The 16,783-nt window shown below is 44.4% G+C and overlaps 1 protein-coding gene across 1 annotated transcript in view; it reads right to left on the bottom strand.

Annotated features, from left to right (window-relative positions):
* The window catches only part of GDI2 (GDP dissociation inhibitor 2), a 36,086-nt gene that overhangs the window by 8,974 nt on the left and 10,329 nt on the right, over positions 1-16,783 (bottom strand). The window contains exons 2-4 of the mRNA XM_047754848.1: positions 12,926-13,033; positions 11,119-11,218; positions 8,296-8,430 (exon numbers count right to left, since the gene is read on the bottom strand). Of these exons, the coding sequence (XP_047610804.1) occupies positions 8,296-8,430; positions 11,119-11,218; positions 12,926-13,033 (343 nt within the window). The remainder of the gene's footprint in view (positions 1-8,295; positions 8,431-11,118; positions 11,219-12,925; positions 13,034-16,783) is intronic.

Genomic DNA, 16,783 nt, shown 5'->3' with positions numbered 1-16,783 from the left:
AACTGTTAGAGCTCATCCATGAATTTGGCAAAGTTGCAGGACACAAAATTAATACACAGAAATCAACAGCATTTCTATACTAACAATGAAAGATCAGAAAGAGAAATTAGGGAAGCAATTCCGTTAACCATTGCCTCCAAAATAATAAAATACCCAGGAGTAAACCTACCTAAAGAGACAAAAGACACTGAAAACTATAAGACACTGATGAAAGAAATCAAAGATGACAGAAATAGATGGAAAGACATACCATGCTCTTGGAAGGAAGAGTCAATATTATCAAAATGACTATACTACCTAAGGCGATCTACAGATTCAATGCAATCCCTATCAAATTACCAAGGACATCTTCCACAGAACTTGATCAAAATATTTTAAAGTTTGTTTGGAAGCACAAAAGACCCAGAATAGCCAAAGACATCCTGAAAAAGAAAAATGGAGCTGGAGGAATCAGGTGCCCGGACTTCAGACTATACTACAAAGCAACAGTCATCAAAACCATATGGTACTGGCACAAAGACAGAAATATAGATCAGTAGAACAGGATAGAAAGCCCAGAATTAAACCCACACACCTACAGACAACTAATCTATGACAAAGGAGGCAAGAATATACAATGGAGAAAAGACAGCCTGTTCAATAAGTGGTGCTGGGAAAACTGGACAGCCACATGGAAAAGAATGAAATTAGAACACTTCCTAACACCATACACAAGAATAAACTCCAAATGGGTCAAAGACCTAGATATAAGACCAGACACTATAAAACTCTTAAATGAAAACGTAGGCCAAACACTCTCCAACACAAACCACAGCATCTTCACAGATTCACCTCCTAGAGTAATGACCATAAAAACAAACAATTGGAACTTAAGTAAACTTAAAAGTTTCTGCACAGCAAAGGAAACCCTCAACAAAATGAAAAGACAACCCACAGAATGGGAGAATATCTTTGCAAATGAATTGATTGACAAGGGATTCATCTCCAAAATTTATAAACTCCTCCTACCACTCAATACCAAAAAAGCAAACAACCCCATCAAAAAATGGGCAGAAGATCTAAACAGACAGTTCTCCAAAGAAGACATACAGGTGGCCAAAAAAACACATGAAAAGATGTTCAACACCACTCATTATTAGAGAAATGCAAATCAAAACCACGATGAGATACCACCTGACACCAGCCAGAATGGCCATCACCAAAATGTCTACAAACAGTAAGTGCTGGAGAGGGTGTGGAGAAAAAGGAACCCTATGACACTGCTGGTGGGACTGTAAATGTGTGCAACCACTGTGGAAAACAGTGTGGAGATGCCTCAGAAAACTAAAATAGAACTCCCATTTGATCCAGCAATCCCACTCCTGGGCATCTATCCGGAGAAAACCATGACTCGCAAAGACACATGTACTCTGATGTTCACGGCAGCACTATTTTCAACAGCCAAGACATGGAAACAACCTAAATGTCCATTGACAGAGGAGTGGATCAAGAAGATGTGATACTTATACACAGTGGAGTATTACACAGCCATTAAAAGGAATGAAATACAGGCATTTTTAGCAACAAGGATGGACCTAGAAATTATCATGCCGAGTGATGTCAGCCAGACAATGAGACACCAACATCAAGTGCTATCACTGAGGTGTAGAATCTGAAGAAAGGACAGACGGAACTTCTTAGCAGAACAGATACTGACTCGCAGACTTTGAAAAACTTATGGTTTCCAAAGGAGACAGTTTGCGGGGGTGGGGGGATGCACTGGGGTTGTGGGATGGAAATCCTATATAATTGGATGTGATAATCATTGTACAACTCTATAAATGTAATAAATTGAGTAATTAAAAAAAAAAGAAACACACTGACAGCGTATTTTAAAGTTTCCTAACACTTTAAAACAAATCATCATAACTATAACATAAGCTATTAAGTCTTCGATTTTACAATACAGGTAATTATAACCAGTAATTAATTAAATGTAATATGTCCAATTATATCTATTTGGTACAAGATAAATAGGACTTTCAAAAATTATTACTCGTGAAGGCATCTATCTGACCGTTCCTTTGAAAGCTCTGATCTGTACTCTGCCAATGGCCTAAAATTCTAACTGCTCTTCATTTTTTTCTTCTTCTGTCTGCGAAGATACACTCTGGCACTTAATGGAAAAGCAGCTTAGATACCAAGAGCAAAGTGACCTCAAAGAAATTCAGATGCTGGTTCTGCTGCCAGTCACTTTAATGAAGTCCTAGATAATCAGTTCACTGCTTTTTACACTCAAAAGCAGAGGAGGAGAAAGCGACAGACCATCACACAAGAAACCCTCAGCCTTCCTGCTACTGCATGTAGCTGGCCCAAGGACAAGGTCAAAGGAAAAGAAAATTTTCTGGTTCCGTCCCCTTCCCCCCCGCCCCCTCGTCTTACTAAACTATACGGCTACTTTAAAAACACCTATAACTTTAAAAATAAACTCCTAAAACCATTTCTAACTGTCAACAGTTTAATATTTTGATACTTTTAAAAAAAATTTGATACTTTAAGTGTTATTTTCCCCAAGACTAGTTGAGATCCACAAAACTGAAAATTAAAATGATCAGGAGGCTATTCCTAACAGCTGACTACATTTAATGTAATATTTATAACATAGCTTTTTAAAAAACGGACAGGATCCCTCAGGAAAAGCCTAAGGCTAAAAAGAGATCCCCATTACCACACAGCACCCTAATTAAGACACGAGCGCGGCTGTCAGAGGAGCACGACAGCCAAAGGCAGCCGAGCCACCTGCAACGAACTTCCGGCTGGCACCTAAAGCTACGACCAACAGTTTGCTGTGGAGCTTTCGCATAACTCTTGGGATAAAAACAAAAATCTACTGTGTCTTAAATTCCCCACTCCTTCCTCGTCTCTCACCTCTGTCCCTCCTCTGAGCCTCCGCCCGACAGGGACACTCTGCCGGCACAGCGGACACCGTATCACGCAGAGTGTGACACCGAGCTGCCCTCCAGCCTCGTGCATCAGAACCAGGTACCAGGAGTTCCCGTCGTGGCGCAGTGGTTAACGAATCCGACTAGGAACCATGAGGTTGCGGGTTGGGTCCCTGGCCTTGCTCAGTGGGTTAACGATCCGGCGTTGCCGTGAGCTGTGGTGCAGGTTGCAGACGCGGCTCGGATCCTGCATTGCTATGGCTCTGATATAGGCTGGCAGCTACAGCTCTGATTTGACCCCTAGCCTGGGAACCTCCATATGCCGCGGGAGTGGCCCAAAAAAAATAGCAAAAAGACAAAAAAAAAAAGAAAAAAAAAGAACCAGGTACCAGTACCAGCACCACTGCAAACCCTGAGACCTGGTCCTCATTTCAGGGTTCAAATAGTCCTACCATGTAATTTTTACGGCAGCTCCCTCTGTATGGGGACGCCTCCCTGATGTCCCTGGTGTTAAAAACTACGCCCTGCACCCCGCCCTTCACCTCCCAGCCCCGTGCCACCGTCTTCTGGGCTCTCCCTTATGCACCTACTGCCTTTCTCCCGCTAACGAAGGCTCCAACAGGGAATGCATTTTGGTTCTCACGTTTTTCCTTCTGCCGAACCCTCTCTATCTCCAAAGCTAGAAGTAGGCAAGTTCTCAAAAAATATTCAATCCACATCTGATGACAGTGAATATAAAAGCAGCTGATTTACTCATATAAAGAAAATATTGGAGTTCCCGTCGTGGCTCAGTGGTTAACGAATCCGACTAGGAACCATGAGGTTGCTGCGGGTTCGATCCCTGGCCTTGCTCAGTGGGTTAAGGATCCAGTGTTGCTGTGAGCCGTGGTGTAGGTTGCAGACGCAGCTTGGATCCCTCATTGCTGTGTCTCTGGTGTAGGCTGGCGGCTACAGCTCTGATTAGTCCCCTAGCCTGGGAACCTCCATATGCGCAGGAGTGGCCCTAGCAATGGCAAAAAAACAAAAAAACAAAAAAACAAAAAAAAGAAAAAGAAAATATTGAAATTATATGACAGAAGGACTAGAAAAAATATTTTCCACAATTAGTCTGTTAAGTGATATCTTCACTTCATTTCAAAGGGTTTTACTTTCCTTCATTCACTTGCACACTGAGGTTCATTTACCAAAAAAGATAAGTTATGTCAAGACGTTTAAAACATAAAAAAGCTACACGGGAGTTCCATGGTGGCCTAACGGCTTTAAGTATTTGGCGTTCTCACTGCTGTGGCTGGGGTTCAATCCCTGGCCCAGGACCATTTGCATGGCACAGGTAAGACCAAAAATCAGAAGGAAAAAAAAAAAAAAAAACTGACAAAATCCAGAGCAGTTTCAATAAAAGAATAGGAAAAAAGCATTCCAATGAACAGGTATAAGATTTGACAACAGAATTTTTGAAATTAAAAAAAAAAAAAAATCAGGGTAGAAGTAATATCATAAGAAAAGCAGTAAGGGCGTCCCGTCGTGGCGCAACAGTTAGCGAATCCGACTGGGAACCACGAGGTTGCAGGTTCGGTCCCTGCCCTTGCTCAGTGGGTTAAGGACCCGGCGTTGCCATGAGCTGTGGTGTAGGTTGCAGACGCAGCTCGGATCCCGAGTTGCTGTGGCTCTGGCGTAGGTCAGTGGCTACAGCTCCAATTCGACCCCTAGCTTGGGAACCTCCATATGCCGTGGGAGCGGCCCCTAGAAAAGGCAAAAAGGCAAAAAAAAAAAAAAAGAAAAAGAAAAGCAATAAGACAGAGGGCACAGAGTCCCCGTTGTGGCGCAGTGGAAACAAATCTGACTAGGAACCATGAGGTTACGGGTTCTATTCCTGGCCTTGCTCACTGGGTTAAGGATCCAGCGTTGCCGTGAGCTGTGGTGTAGTCGCAGACAAGGCTCGGATCTGGCATGGCTGTGGCGCAGGCCAGCAGCTACAGCTCCGATTCAACCCCTAGCCTGGGAACCTCCATATGACATGGGTGCGGCCCCCAAGAAAAGAAAGAAAAGCAGTAAGACACAGAGCATGACATGTAATTCTGATGGTGGACCTAACCAGCCTCCGCCCAGTTCGCAGCCGGGCACCGGAGTGTGCACAAGGGCTCCTGGCCTCCACGAGGCTCTGCGATGGCAAAGGCCTCCTGCCAAGCAGAGCTTCCTGGCAGTAAGAGTGAGAACACACAACACACGAGCTCAAGTTTCAGCCGAGGATACAAGACATTGCTGGGCACATTTCAAAGCTCTTCATGAAAATGTCTCAAACATTTCTAAACATAACATGTGTGTTCAACATCACTCTGAGGTCAAGTATATTTCTCACTGATTTTACCAAAATAACATTTGACCAATGAATGAATAATTATTGGAAATTTGAGGTTTTAGCTGGCATCACGAGCTACCAGAAAAAAAAATCAAGAGTATAGAGTTCTCACTGTGGCTCAGCAGGTTAAGAACCCAACATAGTGTCTGTGAGGATGGAGATTCAATCCCGAGCCTTGTTCAGTGGGTTAAGGATCCGGTGTTGCCACAAGCATAGGTCACGGATGCAGCTTGGGTCTAGCATTGCTGTGGCTGAACGTTGGCCCTCCACTGCAGCTCCGATTCCATCCCTAGCCTGAGAACATCCATATACCACAGGTGCAGCCCTAAAAAGAAAGGAAAAAAAAAATACACACAGCACCTTAAATAAGCAAATGCAAACTTAGGTTACGTTAACAGAAATACATTGTCCTAGGAAAGCAAAAGTGCCAGTGACAACGAGTGGGCCCACAGCACCTGGAGCACTGGGTCTGGTCCAGCTCTACTACACATGGGATGCACTGGGCAAGTCCCAAGAAAAGTGGCCAAGAGACCTAGACAGCATATTACTGAGAAACCACCACAGGAACTGGAAACGCGCAGCAGAAAGAACAAGAGAACGATAGTTGTTAAAATATCTGAGGAGTTACATTTTCTTCTTTTTTTAGGGCTGCACCTGCTGCATATGCAAGTTCCCAGGCTAAGGGCTGAATCAGAGCTGCAGCTGTGGCCTATGCCACAGCTCACGGCAACACCAGATCCTTACCCACTGAGCGAGGCCAAGGGACTGAACCACACCTTCACAGACATTCTGCTGGGCCCTTAACCCACTGAGCCACAAAGGAACTCCCAGAAAGCTGCATTTACACACTAGATAGTTCGGCAGTTAAAAGTGCAGAGTTCAGGAGTCCGACAAATCTGGCTTCCAACTAGTCGTGAGCTATGTTACTGTGGGCTCTTCTTTCACACTTGCATACCTCGGTTTTCCCACCTGTAGATACAGACAACAGCACCCATTCTCGGAGGGCTAGAGACGCTACACACACAGCTCGTGGGTCATACATGCCTGCACATAATGTTCAAAAACGTCAGCTATCATTAAAACTGTAGAGCAAGTTGTTTTACTTATTTTCTCTTAAACTTGCACCTCCTCACTTTTCCTAGCCATTCACTCCTTCTGCCTAGAACTGTCCTGCCTGCCATTCTCACATCAAAATCCGATCCATTAACATAAAAAGCAGGTGCCATTAAGGCAGTGATGTAGTAAAACGTTGTAACACTGTAAAACAGGTAAATCCTACTGTATATAAATTAAACCCCAATGAATTTAACCTTAAAAATACATAAACATATCTGCTTATTTTTGCAAAAGGAAACATGAGGATAAACCGGAAATAAGTAAAAATGATCGCACGTTAAAGTGAAGAGAATGGAGAGGAAAAGAGTAAGAGCAACTCTCTCAGTTACATCTTTTGTTGTAACTGACGGTCAAGTAAATGTTTGAAAACACTGAGTCAAAACAGGCGTGCCCGTCATGGCTCAGCAGTTAACAAACCTGACTCGTATCCATGAGGTTGTAGGTTCCATCCCTGTCCCTGCTCAGTGGGTTAAGGATCCGGTGTTGCCGTGAGCTGTGCTGTGGGTCGCAGATGTGGCTCGGATCCCGCGTGGCTGTGGCTGTGGTGTAGGCCGGCAGATGCAGCTCTGATTGGACCCCTAGCCTGGGAACCTCCATATGCCATGGGTGCGGCCCTAAGAAGACAAAAAAATGGGGGAAAAATAAAACTGTCAAAAGCTAAGTCCTTCAATTTGTATTAACTGAAGGAGGTGGCTGAAGCTGTTCTAAGTAAGAGCTCAGAGAATAAAAAGTTTTTAAAAAATACCAACTTTGTTTAAAAAAATTCTATTCAAACTCAACTCTTATCTCTATGAAAACACATTATTTAAATTATCTGCACTGTCACTGGAATGACTTAAGCGGTGTCTAGCCCAGGACCGGCCCACTGACTCCCACCCCATCAGGTGGCAGACCGTCCCTCACAGGCCACTCCCCACCTGGCCACGATTCTGAGCGGCGTCTTTCCAGCTTTAGTGTCTCCGACATTTTACACCTCATGTTTTCTCCCCTAATAGCAAGAAGTAAATACGTGGAGTTCAAGGAAATGCCAAAATAACTCCAACCAGGAATTTAGGCCACAGACTTTCTGGAGGATTTACTGGCGCTTTGCTTACGCTCCCAAGGCCCAGCTTCCTCCCTCTCAACTCCGACGGCCCTTCTAGTTCGGCTGTACACACTCGCCCTCCTCAAGCGGCTCTGCAACACACAGACCTCAAAGGACGAAAGGCCTTTTCTCAGGGCACCTGCTATTTCTAAGAACTCAGCATAGAAAATGTTAACCAGGCATCCCTGATGAGCCAGTGAAGAACACAATTTGAGGCCAAGAATAAAACCACTCCACACTCGCTAGGAACGCCTAGAAAGAGAAGCTGGAGAACACACACCACCAGTCAGAGGGTGAGTTGGACGGGGCAGCGTCGGAGGCCAGCGTACCGAGGGGCGAGGAGCCTGGGCTCTGGAGCCCGCACACCAGGGCTTCGACGCCCTTCTGCCACTCACCACCTGGGTGATCGCAGGCCTGATTTCCTCATCTGCACAACAGAAACCCTACCCCACCAAGCAAGGGCTTCCCCAGCCAAGCAGGAGAGCACACGTGCAGTGTCTCCCCGAGCCGAGCTCACAGGAACCACCACAAGCAGCAGCGTCTCTTGGGAACTATTATGAAAAGAGAACCACTAGACCCAGCTACGCTCGGCTTCCCCAGCAACAGGCTCCAGAGTGGCACGGCCGAGCGTCCTGTTTCCTGACGCACTCTCTCACCAGGCCTCGCCGGCGCCCGGCACATGGCAGACGTGCGCCACGTCTTGGCTGGGACGGTCGCCGCGTGAGTGGGTGGATGGCTGACACAGGGGACTCTGAATTTTCTAAGATCCCTTTCCATTATAAAATGTGAGACTATTCTGAGAAAAGCAAAGTACTTACTAGATGCCAGGGCTTCTGCCTCAGTGGAAGGAACCTTGTAGATCTTCCCTCCCTTGTAGACGAAGCTCCCTTCGGTCACTTTGAAATCCAGATAGCGAGTGACCTCGGTAAAAAGCAGCATCTTAACCAGCTGACCTGTAAGAGTCACATAATTCAAACTTACTTAAACCTACCACTTTCAAAAATTAGCATAAATAAAAGTCCATTTATAAGACGGACAGCTTTCCAATTTCCCCTTCACCTTGTCCAGTAACTCCTCCAGAAGTCTCCAAAACCATATTTTAAAAAGGACAATCAGAACGCATACCTATAGCCTAACACATTTAGACTTCTTTTAAAAAATGTTACAGGAGTTCCCTTCATGGCTCGGTGGTTAACGAACCCGACTGGGATCCATGAAGATGCGGGTTCAATGCCTGGCCTTGCTCATCAGGTTAAGGATCCGGCGCTGCTTCTCCAACTGTGGTGAAGGTCGCAGACACAGCTCGGATCCCAAGTTGCTATGGCTGTGGTATGGGCCAGCAGCTGTAGCTTCTATTTGACCCCTAGCCTGGGAACTTCCCTATGCCACAGGTGCAGCCCTAAAAAGAAAAAGAAAAAAAAATTTTTTAAAGGAATGAACATTAATTCTTGATCAAGAAAAAGCTAGGATAAACAAAATAAATTTTGATATACTAAAAATAGCAAACTTAACTTCTTTGAGAAACCAAATAAAATTATTTTAAAGCTCATTTGAAAAGATAAACGTATCAGGATACTCAAAAGTAAATTTTTTGAGAACAAGAAAGAGTAATGAGGAGTGTTATGCAGCCAGATGTTTCGGCATGCTGTATACAATTAATCCAGAAATCAGTGGAAACCAGAGACTCGTGTCTAAGAATATACGATGAAAGTTCTCTAAGCGGAGGGGAAAAGAAACAGCACTGAGGGGTAACTGATGAACCGTTTTGAAAAAACACATTTCTGTCACTACTTCTCAAACAGGGTAAAAAATTTGTTCATATGGTAACATAGATGAACTTATTTATACACTATGAAAAAAATGAAACCATATTATTATTACAGCAGCTATGAATACTTTTATAATGCTGAGGTGGAGAGAAAAGCATATCTTTCCAGATTAAACCAATAAAAGGGAGTTCCCGTCGTGGCGCAGTGGTTAACGAATCCGACTAGGAACCATGAGGTTGCGGGTTCGGTCCCTGCCCTTGCTCAGTGGGTTAAGGATCCGGCGTTGTCGTGAGCTGTGGTGTAGGTTGTAGACGCAGCTCGGATCCCGAGTTGCTGTGGCTCTGGCGTAGGCCAGTGGCTACAGCTCCGATTGGACCCCTAGCCTGGGAACCTCCATATGCCGCAGAAGCGACCAAAAGAAATAGCAAAAAGACCAAAAAAAAAAAAAAACCAATAAAAGGAAGAAAGATCAACCAATAACTAGATGAAAATGAAAAGCTCTTGTACAGGAGAAAATTACAAGTTATGTACATCGATAAGGCCAATCACAAATTGGGACAGGTATTTTCACCATTAATAGTGTATTTCACAGCCTTGACAATGAGTTCTCTTACATCCATAAGGAAGAACACAAAAACACAGAAAAACGTGCAAAGCACAAGGAAAACCAGTAAACTCTGGAAGGCATTTCAGCCTCTGGTAAGTAGATATATTTCAAAAATCCATCATTTTGGCCTTTAGTATGACAAAGTCACAAAAACGAAAACAAGCAGTATGAGGTGCTTAATAAAGGCTCTGGCAAAGAAGCGGGCTTGGTCTCCTGGTGAGTGCACAATCTGGCACTACAAAGGAAAAGCCTTAAAACATTGCCTTTACCCAAGCCACACTTTCAGGTCCCCCCACGCCCCTGCCATGTTCCCAAGGTAATACCACCTGACTCCCTGTGAACAGGGAGGGAAACCTCGCAGGTTACATAACAAATATTAACCATGATTCTAGATACTACAATTTGGGCTATGAGAATTTTATTTCCTTCCTGCTTCTCTGTTTTTTAATTTTGATAAAATAGTTTTATTATTTATGTAATAAAATTTTGTTTACAATTTACCTCAAGAGAATTCAGTTATTTAATGTTAAATTTCAGAGAAAATTCAAAATTCACTGAAACAAATTATAGAACATAAAGTCAAAAAGAGGAGAGGTAGCACATACTTTATTTCATGGGACATAAATAGACTCATGCTTACAATTTAGTTTTTCAATGTTAGCGCAAAAAAAGATGCTAGAATCACAGCAATTTTAAAGATATTTAGTGGGCGTTCCTGTCATGGCGCAGCAGCTAACAAACCCGACTAGGAACCATGAGGTTTCGGGTTTGATCCCTGGCCTCGCTCGGTGGGTTAAGGATCCAGCGCTGCTGTGGCTCTGGCGTAGGTCAGCGGCTACAGCTCCAATTAGGCCCCTAGCCTGGGAACCTCCATATGCCATGGGAAGCGGCCCTCAAAAAGGCAAAAAAAAATTTTTTTAAATAAAGATATTTGGCTCCTCTAATTAAAGATGAGAAGAAATTAATATGAAAAAGTAACTGGGAAAGCCTACAAACTCTAAAAGCATCCACATGGCTGTGTCTGAAGGCCCCATCATCCGACCCTGTTAACCAAGGTACCCAGAGGAAAGTCCGCGATGAGCACTTGCAGCGGCCCCGCCGCCCTGGCTCCGCTCCTCGCTCGCCGACTCCAGCGGCCCGGCACTCACCACACCGTGCGGCACAATAAAGCCCACTGCCACAAACCCAGAATGCTCTGCCAACAGTTAGTTTCCGCTTTGGCCCTGGATCGCCGTCCGGCGTGAGCCGACGTCGGAACTCCTTACCATTAGCCATGAGGAACTTGGGGATGAGGTCGACGTTCCAGTCTCTTCCTCTCCCCATTGAGGCTGGTGGGGCTCCAGGTATGTTAAATCTTTTGTACAACTAAAACCAAAACAAAACACACCCAGAGGGACAAAACTTAATTTCATTACATAACTACTTCAGGACGTGATTCTGGTATAACTAAATACCACCACCAATACAAGTGCATGTCATTTTCAATCAGAGTATGTAGCAGTATTCCAATACATGTGTAAATTAAATACATTACTAAACTTATGAATGTGAGGAGTTCCTGTCGTGGCTCAGTGGTTAACCGACCTTACTGTATCCATGAGGATGCAGGTTTGATCCCCGGCCTCGCTCAGTGGGTTAAGGATCCGGCGTTGCCGTGAGCCGTGGTGTATGTCTCAGATGTGGCTCAGATCCCGAGTTGCTGTGGCTGTGGTGTAGGCCCGCAGCTGCAGCTCCGATTCAACACCTAGCCTGGGAACCTCCATATGTCATGAGTTCAGCCCTAAAAAAACAAAAAAAAAACTAAACTAAACTTATGAATGCTAAAATAAATATTGCAGAGGTGCTGTGCATTTGCTTTTAATTAACAAAAATACAAATCAAACTTTTTCTTTCTTTTCTCGGCCACACATGCAGCATACGGAAGCCCATGGGCTAGGGGTAGAAGCTGGAGCTGCCAGCCTATGCCACAGCAACGCCAGATCTGAGCCACATCAGATCCTTAACACACTGAGCAAAGCCTGGGGTCAAACCAGCATCTTCAACCATGTCGGGTCCTTAACCCACTGAGCCACAACAGGAACTCCCAAAACGGCTTTTGGTGACGAAGTGGTTCTGCAGATACGTCCTCCCTCTACTATTTGAAAAAAATCACTTGCACGCATTTACTCTTTTTAAAAAATAATTTTCATTGCTCTATGTTTTCACATGAGTTTGTATGTGCTTCCATAGAGTTTGCTCTTTTTCTTTCCTTTTTTTTTGGCTGCTCCTGAGGCACATGGAAGGTCCCAGGCCAGGAATCGAACCCATACCACAGCAGCAACCTGAGCCACCGCAGTGACTATGCTGGGTCTTTGACCCACTGTGCCATAAGGGAACTCCTCTATTACTTTCAGTGGTTCAAAACCAACAACACGAACAGACGTGAAGTAAAAAAAATTCCACTGGTGGTATTATTCAGACTTTCCTATATGCTCGAATATAAGGAAAAAAGCTTTTTGGTATAAACACCTGGGTTCGCAGCCCACCTCTGTGACCTTAATCACATGAAAAATGCGGATAAAATCTCCCTGAGCGACTGAGAAGACAAGTAAGCCATGTGGGAAGCAGTGGCACTGTGCCTGGCATACGCTAGGTCTGCATCAAAGGGCGCCCTCCAGGAGCTCCCACTGTGGCACGGTAGGCTGAGGATTCGGCGGCGTCTCTGTGGCAGCATGTGTTCCATCCCCAGCCTGGCCTGGTGCGGTAGGTCAAGGATGCAGCGTTGCTGCGGCTATGCCATAGGTCACAGGATGCGACCCCTGGCCCAGGAACTTCCAAAGGCCGAGGGTACAAGCAAAAAAGAAAAAGAGCAAAAAAGGCACCTCCATGTACCTTGCACTCTGTTAACTTCACAAGAGAACAGGTGAGCGCTCCAGATGCAACAAAGGCCACAATTTAAACTTCTACACGCTCCTAACTAGGAGCTCCTTGACCTTATGACACTACAGACCAACTAGTTAATCAAACACAATTAACACTCACAAGTCAAAAAGTGAAAACACAAGAGGCACAGGAATGTACGCTAATACTCACGTCTTCCAGGGGTGTAATCGAGGCACTTTCTCCTCCGTAGTAGGGGTTCCTATCCATGTGAAGAACTTTCTTCCCATTCACTGACATTATACCCGACAGAATGCATTCCTACAGGGAAGAAAGCACAAGTCACTTCCAAGGAAGCAAACTGCTACCGCGTGTTTCTGACAGACACTTAATTTTTAAAAAAGCCTGTCATTAAACATCCTTTTAGTAATTAGTGCTCATGTATACGCAATATATGACATAATGTTAAGGAAAAAGCTCTAAAGCAACCAGGGTTCAAAGTGTGGTCTGTGGACCTCTCTGGGTCCCAAGGTTAAACTATTTTCATGATGACAGTAAGATACTATTTACTTTTTAGAGTTCCCGTCGTGGCTCAGTGGTTAACGAATCTGACTAGGAACCATGAGGTTGCGGGTTCGGTCCCTGCCCTTGCTCAGTGGGTTAACGATCCGGCATTGCCATGAGCTGGGGTGTAGGATGCAGACTCGGCTCGGATTCCACATTGCTGTGGCTCTGGCGTAGGCCGGTAGCTACAGCTCCAATTAGACCCCTAGCCTGGGAATCTCCATAATATGCCGTGGGTGCCACCCAGGAAATGGCAAAAAGACAAAAAAAAAAAGACATTATTTACTTTTTTCCCCATGTTACGTCTGTACTGATGGTGCAAGATCAATGGTGGATAAAACCAAATTTAAGGCAGTGGCTCTAACTGCACTAGTCCTTATATTCTTCACAAGGCACTCACAGTTTTAAAAGCGAGGTCAGTTCACTTAAGACTGTCCTTGATGAAGCATTAAAAATCACCTTTGTTAAACATACCCCCTTAAAACCATCTTTTACACATCCTGTGTAGCAAAATGGCAAGTACACGTCAAGCAGCTCTGGCTCAAGGAAAGCCTTTGCGTGACGAATTTGTAAGTTAAACCAGCTACTTTTTTCATGGATCATTTTTACTTGCAAAACCAACTGACCAATAAACTATGATTACGCAGACTTAGCTATTTGGCAGACATAGTCTCAAAAATGAACTTATAGGAAAATAACTGACACTATTTGTGCCAAAAACAAAGTGAAAATTTTGAATGAAAATCTGAATTTTGGAAAACTTGTAACTACCAAGGGCATGTCGGAGCCCCAAGAGTTAAAGCACTTTTCAGATAACATCAGATATTAACAAACACGAGTTTCTGATATCAGACAATGACATGTGTCAACAATTTAGACCATCTTCGTTACTCAGTAATCCAGCACTTGCCAAGCGACCACTGAATGATGTTACAAAGTCATGCAGAAGGTTACAAGAGGAATTCAAAGTGCAAGCCAGATTAGTGGATTTTAACATAACAGAATATGAAATGTTCACTGATAGAGTTTCAGATTTCTTTTTTTTTTTTTTTTTTTTTTTTTTGCTTTTTAGGGCTGCACCCATGGCATATGGAGGTTCCCAGACTTGGGGTCGAATCAGAGCTTAGCTGCCAGCCTCTACCACAACCACACAGAATCCGAGCTGCAGCTCACAGCAACGCCAGATCCTTAACCCATTGAGCAAGGCCAGGGAACGAACCTGCATCTTCATGGATGCTAGTCAGCTTCGTTAACCGCTGAGCCACATGGGAACTCCTCCTTTTTCAATTAATTAAAAAAAAAAACCCTGCCACTTGTGTTCAAGGGATATCCACAACAATGTGAGAGGCCATTAAAATATTCCTTTTTCCAAAAAAAAGCAAAAAAAAAAAGGGAGTTCCCGTCGTGGCGCAGTGGTGAACGAATCCGAATAGGAACCATGAGGTTGCGGGTTCGGTCCCTGCCCTTGCTCAGTGGGTTAAGGATCCGGCGTTGCCGTGAGCTGTGGTGTAGGTCGCAGACGCGGCTCGGATCCCGCCTTGCTGTGGCTCTGGTGTAGGCCGGTGGCTACAGCTCCGATTCGACCCCTGGCCTGGGAACCTCCATATGCCACGGGAGCAGCCCAAAGAAATAGCAAAAAAAAAGCAAAAAAAAAATTCCTTTTTCTAACTACGCATCTGTATAAAGCCTGATTTTCTTCATATATTTCACCCAAGAAAAAAATCACAAAAGACTGAACCCCAAAGCAGATAAGAATCCAACTATCTTTTAAACCAGATATTAAAGAGATGTGCAGAAAACTTAAAACAATGATACTCTTCTCAAATTCTTTTGTTTTGGAAAACATAGCTATATCTCAAAAAATTATCATTCATGTTAACATGTAATAGGTTTATCTTTGTTATCAAGTGAATTAATAAAAAATACTTTTAAAAATTTCTCAGCGTTGATTTCTAACAGGATGAATATTGACAGATACCCTTATCAACAAAAGCTCCTCAGGGTCCTCGATTTTTTTCTGTGTATCTTTTCAGGGCTGCACCCATAGCATATGGAGTTTCCCCAGGTGAGGAGTCAAATCAGAGCTGCAGCTGCCAGCCTACACCACAGCCACAGCAAGACCTGATCCAAGCCGTGTCTGCGACCTACACCTCAGCTCACGGCAACGCTGGATCCTTAACCCACTGAGCCAGGCCAGGGATCAAACCCGCATCCTCAGGGATACTAGTTGGATTTGTTACTGCTGAGCCACAAAGGGAACTCCCAGGGTCCTTGATTTTTAAAAGTATAAACAGATCCCAAGACCAAGAGTCTGAGAACTAGAGCCTTAAAGCATCCAGTATAACCGTTGCTAAATTGACAATCAACAGAAAAAAAGTAACTAAGGAAAAAAGTAACTAAGCATGGATATACCAAGGCATATAAATTATGACTGGGGGTGGGGGAGACAAGAAAGAATCCAATCAATGGATTAATGGGAAGAAATACAGAGCTAGGAGTTCCCGGTGTGGCTCAGTGGTTGACGAACTTGACCATGATTAAGGGTTAAGGATCAGTGGGTTAAGGATCCCGACGTTGCTGTGAGCTGTGGTGTAGGTTGCAGACGTGGCTCAGATCCTGTGTTGCTGTGGCTCTGGCGTAGGCCGGCGGCTAGAGCTCTGATTAGACTCCTAGCCTGGGAACCCCCATATGCCACGGGAGCTGCCCAAGAAATGGCAGAGACCAAAAAAAAATAAATAAATAAATAAAAGAAAAGAAACACAGAGCTGGGATATACAGTCACTGAAAACTGTTACACCAGGTGTTCCCACTGTGGTACAATGGGATGGGCGGTGTCTCTGGAGCACTCAGACACAGGTTCAATCCCCAGCCTGGCACAGTGGGTTAAGGATCCAGGATTGTCCCAGCAAATGTGGCCTGGACTGGATCCCCAGCCTGGGAACTCCATATGCCAAGCGGGCGGGCAAAAGAAAGAAAAGCAGGAGTTCGCGTCGTGGTTCAGCAGGCATCCGTGAGGACGCAGATTCGATCCCCAGCCTCATTCAGTGGGTTAAGGATCCGGCATTGCCGTGAGCTGTGGTGTAGGTGGCAGATGTGGCTCAGATTTGGTGTGGCTGTGGTGTAGGCCAGCAGCTATAGCTCCAATTTGACCCCTAGTCTGGGAGCCTCCACATTCCATGGGTGCAGCCTTAAAAAGACAAAAAAATAAATAAATAAAACCCCGGTTACACCAGAGTTCAGGTAGTAAGAGCTTGATTTTTTAAGGCAAAGGAAGTTCCTCAAATCTTTATAAATCCAACTATCCAACTGCTTCTCAAATTTATCCAGAAAACAGAGGATCTCATCCCCTTAGAAGCCTGACTCTAAAACCTTTATTTTCAAAAATTCACACATACTACTTTACTTATTTCCTCCATAATCTATTCATTTTCATATTTTTTAGATGTTTTAGTTCCTATGGCCTAGCAGTTAAAGATTCAGCATTGGGAGTTCCCACTGTGGCTCAGC

The sequence above is a fragment of the Phacochoerus africanus genome, chromosome 12 (assembly GCF_016906955.1).
Source record: "Phacochoerus africanus isolate WHEZ1 chromosome 12, ROS_Pafr_v1, whole genome shotgun sequence".
Classification (NCBI taxonomy): Eukaryota; Metazoa; Chordata; class Mammalia; order Artiodactyla; family Suidae; genus Phacochoerus; species Phacochoerus africanus.
Note: the sequence above shows the minus strand (reverse complement) of the source record. Positions and strands in the feature narration are given on the sequence as shown.